This window comes from Ruditapes philippinarum, unplaced genomic scaffold (assembly GCF_026571515.1).
Source record: "Ruditapes philippinarum isolate M1 unplaced genomic scaffold, ASM2657151v2 ctg11631_1_1_1_1, whole genome shotgun sequence".
Lineage (NCBI taxonomy): Eukaryota > Metazoa > Mollusca > Bivalvia > Venerida > Veneridae > Ruditapes > Ruditapes philippinarum.
The window spans coordinates 5,609-25,997 of NW_026863879.1; the positions used below are offsets into that span (position 1 = coordinate 5,609).

The window sequence follows — 20,389 nt, forward strand, 5'->3', positions numbered from 1 at the left end:
AAATTTTCATTTTTTTTGGCTATTATTGGCTGTAACTTTGTTATTTTTGAATGGATTGTCTTCAAACTTGAACATAATAATCTTCAAAGATAACTGTTAAAAATATACCGAAAGACCTTGACCTTCACTCATTAATGACATTGTCTTTGAAGGTCAAATTATTGAAATTTTCATTGTTTTGGCGGTAACTGACTGTAACTTTGCTATTTTTGAAGGGATAAACTTCATATATAACAGAACATTCTTAAGGACCAGAATAACAATATCTTGTAACATATTAATCTTCATTTTTTTGCCATCATAAATTTATAGCATAAAAACAATAACAATATCTTGTAACATATTAATCTTCATTTTTTTGCCATCATAAATTTATAGCATAAAAACAATAACAATATCATGAAACATATTAATCTTCATATTTTCCATCATAAATTTATAGCATAAAAACAATAACAATATCTTGTAACATATTAATCTTCATTTTTGTGCCCCCACTTTAGTGGAAGGCATTTAGATTTACCCTTGTCCGTACGTCCTTCCGTCCGCCCTTCCGTCCGGCCGTCCGTTCTTTTTTGTGTCGCACATAACTCAAAAGTATTTGACCTAGAGTCATGACACTTTACAGGAATGTTGATCAGCATGTGTTGTTGTGCACCTGGGTATTTGCGTCTGGATATTTTTAGTATTTTTAGAGTCATTGCCCTTGACTTAGTAAAATTTGCAATTATCAACTTGTGTCGCATGTAACTCAAAAAGTATTTGACCTACAGTCATGAAACTTTACAGGAATATTGATCAGCATGTGTAGTTGTGCACCTGGGTATTTTCGTCTGGATATTTTAAGTATTTTCAGAGTTATTGCCCTTGACTTAGTAAAATTTTGCAATTTTCAACTTGTGTCGCATGTAACTCAAAAAGTATTTGACCTAGAGTCATTAAACTTTACAGGAATGTTGATCAGCATGTGTAGTTGTGCACCTGGGTATTTTCGTTTTGGAAATTTTTATTATTTTCAGAGTAATTGCCCTTGATTTAGTAAAATTTTGCAATTTTCAACTTGTGTCGCATGTAACTCAAAAAGTATTTGACCTAGAGTCATGAAACTTTACAGGAATGTTGATCAGCATGTGTAGTTGTGCACCTGGGAATTTTTGTCTGGATATTTTTAGTATTTTCAGAGTTATTGCCCTTGACTTAGTAAAATTTGGCAATTTTCAACATGTGTCCGCAGGTAACTCAAAAAGTATTTGACCTAGAGTCATGTAACTTTACAGGAATATTGATTAGCATGTGCAGTTGTGCACAAGGTATTTTCATCTGGATTTATTTAGTATTTTTAGAGTAATTGCCCTTCACTTAGAAAATTTTTGCAATTTTCAACTTGTGTCGCAAGTTTCTCAAAAAGGATTTGACATAGTCATTAAACCTTATAGGCAGGTTGCTCAGCATATTTTAGATTTGCACCTGGGGTTTTGCTTGTGGATTTATCCAGTATTTGTAGAGTTATTTCCCTTGACTTAGTAAAAAGATTGACAGAACAGTGGCGCGGTGGGGGCACCCGTGTCCTATGGACACATTTCTAGTTTCCATCATAAATGTATAGCATAAAACAACAACAATAAACAAGAAAGAATTTGGTGAATACAAACAAATAATAGAATAATGTTCAAGTGCTTGGCTGGCTATCAAGATTTTAATCAGTTTGTATTCATGGCATTTGAAATTTCTATATACCATATTAAACAGGAACATACTTTATTCGAGATTTGGTTTACATATTAAAGCTTGTTGTCATAGAAAGGACTGATTGTGAAATATTTGTCTTAGTTTATACAGTTGTTGAAATTTATTATTTCAATTAAAGATCAACCCTGGATCAGTTAAGGAGGAGAGGTACAACAAAGCTCATAGCCAGACAAGAATGGTGGTGGAAAGAGCATTTGGAATGTTGAAGTCAAGATTTAGGTATTTTGCCATGCATGCACTTGAATGTATGATACTAAGTTTTATAACATGTTACATAATTGGATTACACCAATTTTGAAAGACTCAACTATGTTTATTATTTACCATTTTACATAGAAATAAACTTTAATACTGCATGTATGTAAAGTTGTTTTCCATCGGATGATTTGATACAAATCATATAAAGACTTCTGTAAGTTTACAAAGTAATTTTCAATTTCAATAAAATAAAGGTTATTTGCTGTTTTATTATTTATTTGCACCAACAGTTTCTGTTATACATATGTACATACATGCTACTGTTTTTATAGGGACCATATAAATGGAAACCCTTCAAAATTTGTACCACAATATATTATGAACGTAAAGGAATTATAAATTTATCATTTATCAGTGATCTTCTGAAACTCATTCATTAAGATCAGTCCGACTCATTTTTTACAATTCATTATGATTCTTAATTTTTTTCAGGTGTTTACACAAAACAGGAGGTTGTCTGCCATTCACACCAGAGAAGTCTGCCAGAATTGTCAGTGTCTGCTGTAAGCTTCACAATGTTTGTTTGGAAAGAAACATTCCTTTAATAGGAGATATATTGATTGATGACACTTTGAATAATGATGATGTAGTTACAATATATCAGAGTATTCAAACTGGAATTAATGCCAGGGCTACCCTAATTGATCTTTTTTAAGTTTTAGCCTGACCTTCTTTTTTTTGAAAAAAAAATTATAGGTATTATTACAGTCATGTTGGCGTTTCTGCTGCTGTCCACAAACTTTAACATTGATCATAACTTTATTTATGTAATATAAATATAAATGGTGGTTGTTTTGTCTGCTCTGTAACTTCCAAATACATGAAAGTTTCAATTTTTATTTAAAAATTTAAAGTCACCATAGATGGACAATGTGTTTTGAACAAGACCCAGGTTTCTTTGTCTAACTTCAAGTTCACTGCTGGGGTTCGACCTTTGTCAATTTTTACCACCACACTTACCATGTAATTAATGGTTAATGATGTAATATATAGAGGATATTGAATGAGTGTAAGTTCAATACTGAATTTATTGCACGAGTTGAATAAAATTTTATTATGCGAGACTCTGGCAAGCTTCAACAAGTGCAATAATTTCAGTGATGAACATTACACAAATTAAATATTCTATTTATCACATACCCAAATTTAATTAACAAAATGTAGCTATTTCTTTTTGTTATAAAATTAATTTAATTCAGCTTTCTCAGGAAATACTTATTTTCATACCACTCGATGAAAATAAATCAAGTATTTATAGAAAAACTTGAATATCCTCTATATATTTAACAATCGTGTAAGTTATTCTTAACATTTTACAAATTAAATTGATATATATAAATAATAAGAGAGTTACTAATTGGGTAACAAGTTACCTACATGTGTAAGACTTCATGTAACCAATTTCAAATAATGAATTCTAACATGACCTGAATGTTTCCTATTGAACAAGAAAGCACCGAAAGTGTTTGTAAAAATGCAATTACTTCATTTAGACTACCATACTAGTTATAAAAACTTTGACAGGTTATATGGCCCTATATAAATGGTTGTTTGAAAATATAACATGAGCCGCTAGGCGAGGGTTATATTTACAAACAAGCGTTCATATACAGCCATATAACCGGTCAGAAATATTTATAATAAATTTATAATACAGCAAGCATCATTTTTAGAGGAATAAACTGAGATTTTTTTTATAAATCGACAGCAGCCGTGTATAAACTATATAAACGTCACGATTATCCAATGAAAAGCGACATTACAAACATGCAGTATTATAAATGTATGTAATCACTAAATGTGACACGCGGGAAGAAGTAAAGAAACAAACATTTAGCTTGATTTAAGGTATAGCACCATGTTTAAGTTAATGTCATGTTAGAATCAAAATAATATATCCCAATCAGTGATTTTATGGCTTTATAAAATCACTGTTTGATGTCCGGATGTGCAGCATGTTATCACAAGAGCTGTGCCTTCTTTATATAATCTCTGGCATCCGAAATCAAATCAATAATTTTAATTTAGCTGTAAAATCACTGCTTGGAATATATCATTTCTTTAGTTCACTATATTTATTTAATTTCCACTGTCCTTCCTAAGTATATGATTTTATGACTGCATTTTGTATTTGGAAAATGTATACTTTGATATTTAAAGTTCAAGGAGATTATCAATAGTACTTTTGTATGCAATGATGTCAGTAAGTCGCTTCAATTCCTTAGAAATTGCCCCCAGATTTTCATTTTGCTGCTTTTGCGTGTTGAGAATTTCTTCAAGAAATTTGCACTTCTTCCTTTCAATATCAAGAAGTTCTTGATATTTATCTGTAATTGAAATAACATATTGTAATAATTGTATCATAGTTATCAATCTCAGCAAAGGCTTGCTTTGTAGCCATTTCTTGAACCTGTTAATTAAATTTTACATTTTATCCAGCTACTATCTATATTATCATCTGGAAGCCTTGCCGGATAAACTTATCTTAATTGCAGTCATTACGTCATAATTATGATGACCTCACATGGTAAAAAGAAAAACAAGACAAAACTACATCAGGGAAATGTAAGATTGAAACTTTTTACTAGTAAATTGTCTAAAAACATGATCAAAAGCAGGATAACTCAAATACATGCTCGGTGTCGGCCTAAAGCTCGCCAAGATACACTTTCTCGCTCACCGGATAAACCTTCTCTATCAAAACATTAACAATGTATTCTTTATATATGGTTATTCATATGAGATTCTATGTATTTCATATGGTTTGAAACCAGTTGCTTTGTATGTCAGAGATATTTCCAATTTTACTTTCTACTATATCCAGTTCCTTGATTCTCTGATTGTGACATTGTACTTAGGATGCCATATGGAATTTCTTTAAAATTTAAGAAACATACATGGCACTTTTTGAAATTCCTTAAGTCATTTCTTTAATAAACCGGACATATATTCACAATAATACAATTTGCAAGATTTATTTCAAAATACGGCATTATTTCCATGAAAGTTTCCATTATACTTGATGTGTTTTACCTGTTAATGAACAGCTGGAAATAATTTGTAATACATTTACCTATTGGTTCACTCACTGTCCTTTTTCTTTTTTCCTGGAAGTAAATTTTGAATGTTGTGAAAATTCAGAATTGAATTTATTTAATTTCTTCAAATGAATTATATAATACCATTTCTGCCTATTGTGAACATATTATTTTGTTATTCAATTTTTTCAATAAATTTAGTAAGAAAATCACACAAAAATAATTAAATAGTAATAATTTTATCACATACCAGTACATTATGTAAGTATTGTTTGTAAAAAAAGTTTATTTTGTAATTTCCATACCTACAAGCTTATTCTGTAATGTTTTCAAATATTTAGTGTCATTTGAAATGACAAGTCATATAATCTTACACTGAAAGTTATACACAGAAGTGTAGTATCAATTTTGCTGACTTGCAAAAACTGTGCTGGTATATGATAAGAAAATCATTTATTTATATTTCTTCATAATAAGGTAAGTATTTCCTCAACATTTGATTAACCCTTTACCTGCTGAATTATTGCGATGGACATCCAACCTTAAATTTCAGTACTTTCCATTCTCCATTTGTGGATATGAAAATTGAAAGACAGCCTGGCAAATGTATAGAGCCTGGCCAGATTTGACAGCTGTGTATTTGACTTGGCTCTGCGTGGCAACATTGCAGCAGGTGAAAGGTTAATAAAATGGTTTGATATTCATTGTCATATACATTTGTAATATGATATCAAGCAATTCAGTATTGAAATATGTGCAATAAAATTTGAAATGTCCTTGAAAAGTGTCAGACTTTTATTGATTCATAATTAGCAATCTGTAAATACTTTATTATGTTACACTAAAAAGGTTCATTAAGTGTCTGCAATTGCTTATAACTAAGTTTTGTGAAAAGAGACTTAAAAGAGTGAATGATGTGAAATTAGCAGTACAGATAATATTGTCTAGTTTTCATACAGGGGACACAGACATTTTACTCCACATGAATATTATGATACATGTTCATAGAAAATATTATGATTGAACATAGGGAAACATATAATTAGACTTACAGAGTTACTTGTATTAACAAGGGTAGCAGATGGTGCTGATTCTGCCAAATTACCACTACTTGAAGCATGCGCATCTCCATCATTTGTACAAGAAGCTTCTTGCACATTGCTCATGTTGCTGGTAGAAGAAGACACTAAAGACAAATAAATTTTATTTGTGAAAATAAACAAAATTAAATGCATATTTTCCTTTTCTGTGAAAATTAGTTATATACTGAATGTCAAACAAAACTCATTTCTGTTTCAAAGTTAATGGTGTCTGATGAATTAACATTTTTATGCTATAGTTTTACCCATTAAATCCACAAATATATATGCAACTATTCCATACTACTAAGCAGTATTGGATTTTTCAGCTGCCTAGGAACAAACAAGGCTTGGGTAGCAAATCCCAAACTTAAAATCATAAAACTGAGAATCAACATAATAGCATGAATACATAAACAAACTGTTGCAAAAATTTTTTAATTAAATAATATAAAAGAACTTGAGCAAAGGAAAAAGTAATGAAAACTGTCAACAAAACAAAACAGTAATCCAAACTGGGAATTGAACCCAGGCCTTCTGTCACAAAGTAACAGCTGTTCTACCACTAAACTATCTGGATGCAAACTTGTCTGTTGTAACAGTTATCAATTACATTTTTTCTGGATCAACATAAATTTATTGGAAAAACAATTGCCATAATTACTAAATTCCTATTTATACAAATCATTATTATTTACTAATTCTGAAATGTTTATCATTACTTGTACTTCAAGAAACACATGTTTTTGGATTGAAATTTACTTACAGTTTTCCCTGAAGGTATCTACACCCGAAATACCAGCAACTGTAATCTCTCCAATCAACTGTAGAACCTAAAAGTTCACTTAAGATTGAAGTAAATCATAGTTTAGTTTTTTTAAATCAATTTATCCCTTGAAACAAAATATAAAGAAAAAAAATTAGGATTTTTCAGAAATAAATTTACATGATGTACAAAATTAATGTACTTTTGACACAAGTTGAAAACACATAGAATATATAACATATTTTTTTGCAAGTGAAATTGGGATAAAGACAGGTTTGTTTCAAATGCATGCTATTTGGTTACTTTTTCTTCCAAACTGTCTGGATTAGCTGGAGGTGGCCCTCCTCCAGTCTTAGTGGCAAACAGCCGACGTTCTCTCTCCTTTTTTTTAATAGCCATTTTAAGGTCGGACCATTTTTTTTAAATTTCATTTATGGTTCTGGTACAGGAACTCTGGCTGTTAACACTGAATTGACAGAAAAAAATATTTAAGATAACTGTCGGGAATTGCGCTCATAATCATGTGCCGTTAAATGACGCCAACGTATGCGTGACGTTAGAGTACGTCACTTCCTATGTTTTGTAATATAAACGTTAGTAGTTTGAATAGACGTATAAACCAGACACAACGTGTTGTACATTTTTATCGTAGTATAATACCCTATCCGACATTGGTGCCGTGACCAGGAAGATAATTCATCATTGATAGAATTTAACGCAATTCTTGAAGCCATAATCAGTGGAGCAGAGACAATTAATTCTTTAAACGAAAAGATTTTAGAAATAACGGAAGTAATCAACATCGAGGAGGAGGTAGTAAATAGTGAAGAATATGGATTAACGTTGGAGATAAAGGTGAGAGAACTTCGAGCTTATAGCGAAAACAGAAAAAGCAACACTGAAGAACAACAGAATGCTTATAGCGAACCAACTAACCCGCAAAACCAGAACAAAGACGGAAGTGGTTCCCTGATCGAAAATAATAACGTGAATAATGGTAACAGCACTTTGCAAAATGTGAGTACATTTCATTCAAATACGTCGCTTTATCAGAGACTGCCGAAATTATCGCTACCTGTATTTAGTGGTGACATTCTCGAATGGCAAAGTTTTTTGGATGCTTTTGATTCCTCTGTTCATCAAAACCCGAATCTTACAGAAGTACAAAAATTTAATTATTTGAAGACGCAACTAGAAGGCAGTGCGGCTCAAGTTATTCAAGGATTTGCACTTACGCATGCAAATTACATTCAAGCAGTCGATTTACTGAAGGAGAGGTTCGGACAGTCTCATAAAATCATTCATGCGTATATACAGGCGTTACTAAACCTGCCAGCCCCGAGCAATACTCTACACAGTATGAGAAACTATTACGACAAATTAGAAGCTTATATTCGCGGATTGGAATCCCTAGGTCAGTGTCAAAATACGTACGGAACTCTTTTAGTACCAGTCATTATAGACAAACTTCCGGCAGAAATTCGCAAGAGTTTAGCACGAGAAAATGGCAGCGATAAGTGGTTATTAGAAACTTTACGAAAAACGTTATACCGAGAACTGAATATCATGGAGGCTGGGCAGACTACAGATGATTTAACAGGTTATAGAACTACAGCGTGGTTTTTCACGGGCGCGAGACAGAAAACAGGAACCGGAAGTCACGTGACACAGAATTCCGCAGGCGAAACGTTTGATGACCAGGGACAGTGCATTTTTTGCAACGAATTTCACAATGCCAAAGACTGTACAAAAGTAACTGATGTGAGAGCTAGAAAAGACATTATAAGAAATAAACATTTATGTTTTAATTGTTTGAATTTAAACCACCAAGTCATTAACTGTCCATCAAACTACAAGTGCTTCAAATGTAGAAGAAAACATCACACTAGTCTATGTGAAAGTAGCCCAGAGTCAAATCTAAATATCGGTGCTAGCGAGTCAACCCAATCTTCAACCGAATATCAACCCACAAATCAAGCACAGACTGCAACTTTACAACCAAGCACCGCACAAAAAGCGTTCATAGATTACGACACGTAGAGAAACGTTAAAGAGAAATGAGAAGGAATACAGTTATTATTGAAGTTATAATTTCGCGAACACAGACTATAAACATTTATAAGATATTTGAATTATCAATTGAGAGACATTTGTGTTATTTAAAAACAATGACTTTTTATTTAAATGTATTTTAGAAAGGATTAACTGATATTAATTTTAATAATTTATCATTTTGCGGCCCCCAGAATGTCGGGAATTGCGCTCATATGCATGTGCCGTTAAATGACGCCAACGTATGCGTGACGTTAGAGTACGTCACTTCCTATGTTTTGTAATATAAACGTTAGTAGTTTGAATAGACGTATAAACCAGACACAACGTGTTGTACATTATTATCGTAGTATAATACCCTATCCGACAATAACAATAGACAATGTTGAATGCAGGCCTCTTTTTTTTCGCCCTGGAATTTTTGTAATGATGTTAAGTTCTTTTACATTTGTATATTTATATGACATTTAACCTTATCACTTATTTCCATAAATTTCAACTACACATTGTACCTAGAAAGTAACATTCTGTGGACTTTTACTACATATATAGGAAATAAACTTGTCAACAACTCCCAGCATTAAATTACTATTTGTTTACATGTTTAGTTTCTTCCGTAGGTTAAACCGAAATACCATATCCGTTCTGTGTATTCATACTATTGTGTTCGAAGTCCTTATCCAAAGACTGATGGAAAGGGCCGAGTAGTTGCGATTGTGGACATTTCCCACCCTCCCCCCTTTTATTGTGTTGTATAAAAATAAAATTAATTTTAAAGCAAAAACAAAGCAAGGCATTATATTTTGCTTGTATCTTTTATTTTTTTATCACTTTTCTTTTCTGTTATTTGATTTTTTTTATTACAATTTGATTAAGAAATAGGTAGGGCTGTTTTTGATAGACAATTTTTTATCAATATATATCGATGGACAAATATCGACGATAAATCGATGTATTGACTTTAACAGTAGATACAATGAAAAACATTTTAACATATGTTTTAAACTGGGATCATAGTGTTTCATTACAAATACTACAAACGTATAGTTTGTTTTTCTGGTTATTTTTATCACTGACATTTGAACAAAGTTGAAAGTTCAAGTAAGCCAAGAAAACTGGAAAAAAGTTACTTCTTTTATTAAGCAAAACAGGTATATTCACTAACGGAAGTAAATAAATTTTATCTTGTATCGATAATTGAAAATGTGCATATCAATATTATCTCAGATGATGAATATCAATGATATATCAACATTTTTATATTCAATATCAGACAGCCCTAGAAATAGGTATCCATTTTGAGTACACTGTTGTTCCTTCTATGTTCAATAGGGAAAAATGTGGGGAATCGGGGTCAGCTCGGCCCTAAAACGTACTTGGCCCCCGAGTCAACTCGTCCCTATTCCAACTCAGCCCATAATTATATACTGGTTGGGGAGATAACTTCGGCTGGTTGATAAACTCGGCTTTTTATAACTAAATCGAGTTATCGGAATTTTTAATCTAATCAAGCTCACCATCTCATACTATCGCTGGAATTCGACAATGTCTGGAAATTTTGTCAAGTTTGGTAAGATAATTAAAATATAACACAGACTTTAACCTGTTTGTTTACAAAACATGCCTTATAAAAAGTACGGGTATCCCATTGTTGTGCGCATGTGCAGCAGATGCTCATTTTGAGGCCCGAAAAGGGGTACTTTTATATATTGACCGACTACCGGTAAAGCAGACAACGTTTACGTATACATTTTGTAGATGAAATTCAGACTCACTTTTGTTTTGCTAACTCAGTAAATTTCTTGCAAAGTGATTATTATAAACCAATAACTTGTGTGCCCATTTTCAGTTTATTCCCTCTCCCATTTATCCAGAATCATCATTTTTTTTCATGCAAAATAACCCAAAAAATGAAAAGCATGCCAAGGCTTTTTTTCTCAAATCAGGACTAAGAAGCACACAAAATTCAATTAAATTTTTCTTTATTATCCTTTGCAGATTTTTCCATTTGAAGTGCCTCACTTGATTTATGTTTGAATTTCAAATTTTAGGCTGTTTGACCTAAGTGGATTCCCGTTAATTGTTACAATCATAACCATTTGTTCAGATTATCTACAGGTGTGTAACAGTCTAAGTTACCTTCACATAAACACCCGTATCTGGTCGCTCCTTTAACTCTAGACGTCTGTTCTGGTCCTTCGATAAAAGATCACGTATTTCCTCCTGCAATAACAACATAACAATCATTTGTATCACTAGTTTGATACTGAGATGCTTGGTTTATACAGAATTTATTTTAGTTCAATTGTGTAGGAAGCTATAAGCTTATAGACACACTTTCGAATCCGTTCTTGGAACCAACCAGTACTGAACCAGTCATCGAATTTAGCACTGGCCCAGTGGCCCATGGCTAGTGTTAATTAGTTCGGGCCAGTGAAAATTTTAAGAAAATTTAGTTTAATATATAGTAGAATTAATTCAAAACTGGAATTCGGGCTAGTAAATTCAAAATCTGAAATTCATTGACACTGCTCAACAATGCGTGTAAAGTTTCTTGCTCAAGGAAACAACCACATGCCCCTGACGGGGTTTGAACAGGTGCGGAAAGTGATCATTAGATTACTATTCAGACATGTTAACAACTCGGCCAGGCCGCCACAAAAGAGATACTTGTAACACCATCTCTGCATCCCTCCCCCTTCCCAATACTAAAAGTTGCAAAATTACATAAACTGGCAAACTATTAGTACACTTGTTTTTCAAAAACTGAACTAGTGTGTAGTTTTTTCATACATTTATAGTATTTACTCAACAGAGTTTTCACAAAGAAAAAAGCTTTTATATTTAAAACACACATGAATATTGAATGTTTATAAAAGAACTAAACAAAATATCCTTAGTACTGGTTGCAGAGATAACTCTTACTCAATTATAACCTAAACGCATGGTAAAAGTTATTGTTTTAACTATTTTATTTCAACCAATAAGCACATGGTCACCTACGAATGTAGGAGCATGATATGCTGTCAAGATTTATATTTAGATTTTGTAAACTTTTTGTGTGTGTGTGCAATTACCTCAACTTTTGTAAACTCAACTATTTGTAAAAAAAAAAACTGCCACCAAACGGTCTTTTTACTAAACAACCACTTGAATTGTCCCTGACATAGGATTTTTTTTAGATTTTAATGTATCAGAAAAAAAAACAACATATAAAATGTAAAAATAAATGATTGATATTGATTTTCCAGCTATTTCTTACATAAAAATTTAAGTGTCGACTTTAACAACTGTTGTAGGGTAAAAAGACTATGTTTTGTATACGTAATTCAGAAGAAGTATTACTTTTCATCCCATAGATAATTCTTTTAGAGTATCTTGAAGTCTTTGAACAGAACTTTTTTTTATTAAAATCATAAGACAATAAATACCTGGTATATTTCTAAGTAAGAGGCCCTTATGAGGTACTGTTGATTTTCCGAGTTAGATATATGACTAAATATATGTTCAAATGAGTTAGGAATCACCCCTCGCTGTTCAGGATCATTTTTTAATCCTGAAACAAAATGAAAATGCATTTTATACTATAGTAGTAATTGTTATTTTTGTCAACTTTTAAAATAACACTGACATGCAGTAAAAGTTTAATGGTAACTTACCAACATTACTTGTAGAGGAAGAACTCAATTACAGATCTGAGCATTTTTTTATCACTTATTATTTAGAAAAAAAAAAAAAAAGAGGCACTTCCCATAAATATTGTACATGTAAGAATAACACAACATGATATAAATTGAATTATTGGGGAAAATTGCTTGATTTTAAAAAGACAGCTGATGGGGGCTGGCTCTCAATGGATGTTATTTCAAAGAATCAAATCTGGCATTACCGATCCTATCCTAGTAAAATCCACTTAGTTTATACTAATACGTGTATATCTTAATTGTGTTGGAAGCTATAAGCTTATTGAAACACTCTTGAATCTGTTCCTATGAACCAACAAGTACTTAGCAATGAGTGTAAAGTTTCTTGCTCACTGAAACAACGGCTTGTGGCTAACAGGGTTTGAACCCACGCAGACAGCAATCCTTAAATTACTAGTCTGGGGTGTTTACCACTCAGCCACGCCGCCACTTGAGTCAAATATAAATTCCAGATTAAGATACTCCTATAATAACTCTATTTTAACTAAAAATTTTCCACAAAAAAAACTGTCTTTCAAAACTTTGATTGAAAATTTCAGTCAATAAAAATTACCTTGCATTGTATGTGTTTTGCCTGTTCCAGTCTGACCATAGGCAAAAATTGTCCCGTTAAATCCCTGAAGAACATTCTCCACAAGATCTCTGAAAGTCTCCTCATACAAATCCCTCTGTTTGGAACTATGACAAAAAAAAATAGAAACTGTTTCAATATATGTGAAACAATTCTGATGCACAAATTTATGTTCGAAAATACGAAAGAAAATGATGTTTGATGACCGATTGACTTACTGATGATAAATCGGGAAAAAATTGTTGTGACAGCTGATTTGGAATATTTTTTGACACTATTTTGGAGGAAGACATGTGACCACAAACCTGGCATTCCACTGGTAACAAAACTAATTGAGTCGCGTCATGACAAAACCAACATAATGGGTTTGCGACCAGCATGGATCCAGACCAGCCTGCGCATCCGCGCAGTCTGCTCAGGATCCATGCTGTTCACTTATAGACCCTATAACAAGTAAAGAAACTGATAGCGAACAGCATGGATCCTGATCAGACTGCGCGGATGCGCAGGCTGGTCTGGATCCATGCTGGTCGCAAACCCATTATGTTGGTTTTGTCGTGACGCGGCTCAATTATTTTTGGTTCCAGCAGGTAAAGGATTACTAAAGAGACAATATCCTCATAATCTATTATCATTTTTTTCTATCATCAAGTTGAGCTAAATTAACAATACATTTCAAAAGATAGACTGTTCTTATGGTGTTTAATTCTTAACAGTTGATATTGGAAAATGTTTCGCGTAAAATAAAAATCTGCTTAAAGTATAAAAAAAAAACTGCCCCACTTGTTTAATAAATTGAATGTTAGGGGTAATGTCCAATGGATATTTATAGAAGATACATTTGACCACATAAGTTATGTGAAGTAAATTATAAAATTGAAAGGAATTATGACTAAATGTAAACTTATTTTGTCTTTCACCTGTTCACACACTATATACCCTTGGATGGGCATAATGACACTTCAATACTTTATTAATACAAAATAATGATAAACTGAAGGGCTTTTTATTATTATATATATATATATTGTTAAAAGTCTCAATAACTCATTGATTTAAATCTTGAATAAAATCTTTTCCTTGATTAAAGAATAGATAAAATTGTACTTACTTCCAGTCATAAACAGTATCAAATGTAAAGGTTTTCTTTGGATCCGATGGTGGCAATTTAGGATTCCTAATCTCAATAACACCTCTTTTTGTGTTCATCTCCACTACCCTATATAAGATACAAAATGTTATGAAAGATTGTAGGACAAAAGCCCTCCCATGAAAATGGCAGGGCGGGCAAAAGCCCTCCAGTGAAATGGCTTTTGTCTGACCTGTCATTTTTCGTATTGCCAAGGTTGTCCCACAGTCAGTATCGACAAGTGAAATGTTTCAAGAATTTACTATATAAATATGATATGGATATGTTAAGAAAAAAAAACAGACAAGTCTTGATTTTTTTTATTCCAATTCTAAATTTACGAAACATATATGAGTCGCGTCACGACAAAACCAACATAATGGGTTTGCGACCAGCATGGATCCAGATCCAGATCAGGATCCATGCTGTTCGCTTACAAACCCTATAACAAGTAGAGAAACTGATAGCGAACAGCATGGATCCTGATCAGACTGCGCGTATGCTCAGGCTGGTCTAGATCCATGCTGGTCGCAAACCCATTATGTTGGTTTTGTCGTGACACGGCTCATATATCATCCATTATCTACCTTTCGTATCCTTTCTGTACTTCTTTCTCTGATAGAGGACGACATCTCACAACAACTTTTACACACTCCGACTTTTGCGGAATATCTAGCTTCTTTACATCAGACTGAAAAATTAGCTCAATGTCACCAATATATTATAAATATACATGTATACAAACAAATGAAAGGAAACTGTTACAAAACAAGGATTTCTGCCAATATTATAAATACATCATGTACATAGATGTCCGCCCAATAGGTGTAGGACTGTGAATAGGACAAGCCAGGTTCGATTCCTTCCCGGACAGTCAAATTAATCAAATCGCTATATAATATAGCAGGGAATTCCCCAGGCGCTTTTAGCGCATCGGCACCGATGCGCTAAAATTTCAGAACAAGAAATCCCGATGCGCTTAAAATTATCATAGCGCTTTAAAAAATGACCGATATCCCTTTCTTTTGTGTCTATAAGTTAACCCCAATTAGCCAAATAAACAAGCCAATATACATGTCCTGTGTAGATAATTACCCGAGGCGTATACACAATCCGATACACTGATTGCCTTTTAGACTGTGTGACGTCACAGACACCTGTCATCGATGTCTGCAGACGACTGCTGGTGCACTTTCAGGTGTTGTCAATTACCGTGTATTGAGATGGGTGCAATTTAACCGCGGCATGTGTGATATTTACATGTTTCAGGTAGGTGTAATAACTTTTATTGCTTTGATAATATAATTGGCATTAATTGACATGCGATATAACAGTTTGATATTTAGGGATGAATGTTAATTGTCTTGATATAAGTGTAATGTTCAATTTCATCTTTCACTTTCTTATGATCGTTACGTCTAAAGCAGTACTGATTGTAGTATTAAGATTTCAAAAAATAATATGTCTAACATGAATAAGGGAAGCCTAGTTTCACTATCAATTTTTTTTTCCGTGAGCAATGTCGTTGAAACTGTCTCAGGATCATTTTGCTTTTTTTTTTCTTTTTTTTTACTCTTGGGTTAAACTGCATAGATATTCAGAAATAAATTTGGTTGATGGCTACTTTAACATTGAAAACATTAACGACTGTTCATTATCAACTTGCAAATGAGTGAAAACAACAACAAAAACTTTACATCAACAATCCCACTTAGTGACAGCCAATTGGTCATTTTCTTTTTTAATTAAAAATGTCTTGTAATCTGTTTCTGTTCAGTGAATCCCCAAAATGAAAAAAAAATATTAACTTTGCAGGCCCTCTTTAATCGAGCCTGATGGACAGCTTTGTGAAGTGCAATCTAGTGTCCTACCCCTTAGCATTGGTTTGTCAGGACATACAGGAGCTGGCCAGGCACTTTGGTGTAGATATGGAGCAGTGCCGCAGCCACTGGCACCAGGTACGTGCCAGTCTAGAGGGGACTGATCAGTCAGCCGACCAAACCATGACCTGGATTACTGGCAACCTTTCTACCAGTCATCTTTACAGAATTGCTGCTGTGGGTCTCCTCCTCCCAACCTCTACTGCAGGTAAGCATTATTAAATTCATTCATTCTTGAACATTAATGAAATTCCAATGACAGTTGCAGATGTGTAACACTTTGCTAGAAGTTTTTCAACATTTCAAATATGATTTTTTTACTTAGTAAAGTTTAAACAGGCTGGAAGTTTTAAATTTTCAAATATTCACATCAAACAAACAATATAAATAAACGACATGAGGTTAACATAAATGATTACTTTTATTTATTAATTTCAGATTTTGAGCGAGGATTCAGCTGTCTGAAGAGAGTTAAGACTGAAAACAGGAATTGTCTCTCTGTTAAAGTTCTAAACTATCTTCTTGCCGTCTCCCTTTAAGCACCCCCATTAGAATCTTTTCAACTTTGAGAAGGCAGTCAAGGCATGGAATGACAACAAACCTAGAAGACAGGCCCACTTTTAATGATGTTAATGAAGAAAAAACAACTGAAATATACTCATTTAAATGGGACACACACATACATATAAATGTTGATCACATGTTGTGAACTTGTGTTTATATATAATTGTTTATTTATTTGAATTGTTGGAAATGGAAAAAGTAAATAATAAAAATTAAGAAAATGTTTATCAAGTGAAAAGCTTTCATTATTTGTTTTAAAACAGCCCACAGCAGTATCTTGACACCTTAAATGGCAAAAATTTTCGACACGCGGTATGGGGGTCAAAACCCCCTCCCGCACCCACCCCCGTCTTATTAAAAAAATGTAGCGCTTAAAAAAAATCCTGGTGAATTCCCTGATATAGTGCTAAAAAACGAACATACATATTAAAACATTTAATTAATTTTTAAGACAAACTTTGTTTTTTATGAAAAATTGTCCAAATTGCAAATCATGAGAATTGCTAATAATAATCTATAAAGTTTATCTTACCATCTTTAATCTTTGTTCTTTAATTTAACTTTCAATCTGCAATGATATAAACATAAAATGTTTTTTTCTTTATGTATACTGAAAAAATATTTAAAATGAATCATTTCTATTTATATCAATCTATATTCAAACATTAATGATGATTAATCACAAGTAACCAATAGAACATAAGATTAAAATAAACATTGAAAAACAATATTAATTATAAACAAATACTTGCTATTCTAGTATCAAGGTTAACATCAAAAACAAAATTACCCCCCCCCCCCCCCCCCAACTCCCAAAACAAGAGCTGTCCGTAAGACAGCGCGCTCGACTTTTTTATTGCTTGCCAATAAAAAAAGTTTTTGCAGTAAAAGGCAATACAAGAATCTCTGTATTTTTAAAGTGAACAATGGCCATGAAGCATTAAGATATTTAGTGAAGAATTATTTTACTGAATTGTGTGATACCCTTGAACACTGCAGCAAAGTTTGAAATGTTTAAGTCAAAAGAGTTAAGGGCCATAATTCAAATAAAATCTTTGACAGAATTACCTTCTCCTGGACATGTTTGGGAATCATGATTGTAAACAAGTATTCCAACTTTCAAATTAATATCTCAAACAGTTCAGGTCAAAAAGTGGACTGGTACTAAAAACTTAACCAAGATTCTAAGTCGATAAAAGGCCTTAATTTTTTAAAAAAATCCTTGACAGAGTTACCTTCTCTTGCGTACAGATGGGGGTAATGATGTGAAATAGCATTAAAAGTTTCAAAGCAATATCTCAAAGGGTTAAGGCAATAAGTGGATTTTACCCATATTCAATGTATTTTCTAAGTCAAAAAGGGGCATAATTCTGTCAAAAACCTTGACAGAGTTATGTCCTCTTGTCTGTTGATGAAGGTCGTGATGGTAAACAAGTATGGTCAGTTTCAAAGCAATACCTCCAATGGTTTTGAAATAAAGTGAGGTGGTACAAAAAACTTAACCAAGCTCAAAACACTTTCTAAGTCAAAAAAGGGCCATAATTCTGTCAAAAACCTTGACAGAGTTATGTACTCTTGTCTGTAGATGGAGGTTATGATGGTGAACAAGTATGGTAAGTTTCAAAGCCATACTTGTAATACTTCTGAAATAAAGTGGGGTGGTACGAAAAACTTAACCAAGGTGTGACGCCAACGCCGACGCCGACGCCGGGGCGAGTAGGATAGCTCCCCTTTTCATAGAAAAGTCGAGCTAAAAAGGAAACAATCAAAGTTTAACTTTAAAGCATCGTCAAGTGAGGATCACACAAATATTTATTAAAAACAACTTATCTGTCAAAGTTGCAATTTAGTCTCATCAAGCTATACAAAGTTTGTTTAAGAATGTAAGAGTTAACAAATACATGCCTAAAAATCATATACAAAATGCCATGTGACAAAATATCTTTAAGGACCATGCAGTTATAGATCAATGATTTTTTTCAATTTTAGCAAAACATTGTGCAATCTATTATTCTGCAATTTTAATAGTTTATTTCCTTTTGCAACTTTAAGAGGGCATTTGAAACCAGCAATAAATACGAAAACATCTCGCTGTTAATTCATATATTTAATATTTTCATAAAAAATGTATATTCTGTGAATTCGTGTTGTTTATTTGGAAAAGAGTCAACTCGGCCCTATACCAACTCGGCACGGGTCAACTCGGCACGGGTCAACTCGGCCCACTTTAAAAAAATATATTTAACGTAGTAATATTTAAAAAAATATCAAACAAAAACATGTTTACTTAATATCATAATTAAGCTACTAATTAATTGCAGGTGGTCACTAATCAATTTTAAATGAATGCGTCAATCATAATTATCACCTAATTAATCGGTATCCTTACGAACACACTGATTGATAATAATAGCCTGTGACAATAAGAGTCCCTTTAATCGTCTTTAACCAATTTCATTTAATTTGTTTGTAATTGTCAAAAGCTGAAAATTAAGTCCGTGTATTATACATAATTACAAATATTACAAAAAATAGTGATTACACAAACCTAAATATAAATAATTGAAAAGTGGGCCGAGTTGACCCGTGCCGAGTTGGTATAGGGCCGAGCTGACTCGGGGGCCGAGTACGTTTTAGGGCCGAGCTGACCCGGAATCGTTTATTTAGGTACCCCACCCACATTTTTTGTGCAGTATAGTTTTCAGCTATCTTACTTTTCAGGGTAAATCTAAATAAAAAATGTACAATACTGCTTCTAAAATTCAAAAACTATACATAATAAACTATGTTTGTTCATCAAAATGCCTACATTAATGCAAACAGAAGAAGAAATCATGTTTTGCACAAAACAGAAGAGATCTCATCTAAAATATTTCTAACGACGCCACCTGTAGCAACGGGAAATAACTCGGTTGGAATTTGCGTTAATTGCTGGGTCCCGTTAACCGGTAAACAGGTAAAATGAACTAGTTTTTTATTTATTTTTTTATGATTATTTATTATTAATATGAAATTAGGTGCTACCTATGGCGCGGAAAGTCATGTAGATCTTCATGTAAATTATGCAGTATCAAAGAAATTATCTAACTGAATTATATTGATAATGTCACGGATTTATAATACATTTTATAATAATTTGTAATATAAATCCGTGATAATGTTCAACACTTTAAACTTTCAAAATTATGTGATTTTAGAATTTTTGTTTCATTTTTAAATATTCTGGTGTTTAAAGATAATAAACCTTGAAAATTGAATTATACTTTTTTTGTTTAAGAAATGTTTCTGGTGGTTAGAGACTGACATGTCCCACACTTCAGAACATTTATCAACATTTAAAAAATTAAAGAAAAAAAAACATGTACTGTATATATATATAGTAAACAAATACATGTATATATTTTGAATATTTACATTATCTAACACAATGTAATGGTAATAATGAAAAATTCCTTTCATTCTTTCCGTTTTGAAGGTGTCATTCAGTATTACATGCAACGCTTCCGTTTTCACTCGGAATACTCGACATTAACATTTATCCGAAAAGTTGAGATTTGTTCCGTTATCGGAATACCCCGCCTATTATCATTAAGTTACAT

General features: G+C 32.6%; 2 protein-coding genes and 1 long non-coding RNA gene across 3 annotated transcripts; 2 read left to right on the forward strand and 1 right to left on the reverse strand.

Moving 5' to 3' along the window:
* The first annotated feature begins 1,235 nt into the window (after positions 1 to 1,235).
* Positions 1,236 to 5,821, forward strand: LOC132723635 (uncharacterized). The gene is made up of 2 exons (XR_009624775.1): positions 1,236 to 1,968; positions 2,440 to 5,821. It is a non-coding gene; the product is annotated as an uncharacterized LOC132723635 (long non-coding RNA).
* Positions 3,814 to 19,696, reverse strand: LOC132723634 (kinesin-II 95 kDa subunit-like). The gene is made up of 11 exons (XM_060708398.1): positions 19,600 to 19,696; positions 17,323 to 17,358; positions 14,934 to 15,037; positions 14,329 to 14,436; positions 13,200 to 13,324; positions 12,374 to 12,498; positions 11,082 to 11,165; positions 6,891 to 6,957; positions 6,098 to 6,231; positions 5,081 to 5,114; positions 3,814 to 4,334 (listed from the first exon to the last, which is right to left on the reverse strand). The coding sequence occupies exons 2-11, from the start codon at positions 17,323 to 17,325 to the stop codon at positions 4,162 to 4,164; spliced, it is 957 nt and encodes a 318-aa protein (XP_060564381.1). The 5' UTR covers positions 17,326 to 17,358; positions 19,600 to 19,696; the 3' UTR covers positions 3,814 to 4,161.
* LOC132723636 (uncharacterized) lies at positions 15,251 to 17,015 on the forward strand. Its single transcript, XM_060708399.1, has 3 exons — positions 15,251 to 15,615; positions 16,162 to 16,434; positions 16,665 to 17,015. Exons 2-3 carry the CDS (start codon positions 16,182 to 16,184, stop codon positions 16,763 to 16,765), a joined length of 354 nt encoding a protein of 117 aa, XP_060564382.1. The 5' UTR covers positions 15,251 to 15,615; positions 16,162 to 16,181; the 3' UTR covers positions 16,766 to 17,015.
* Positions 19,697 to 20,389: the final 693 nt, after the last annotated feature.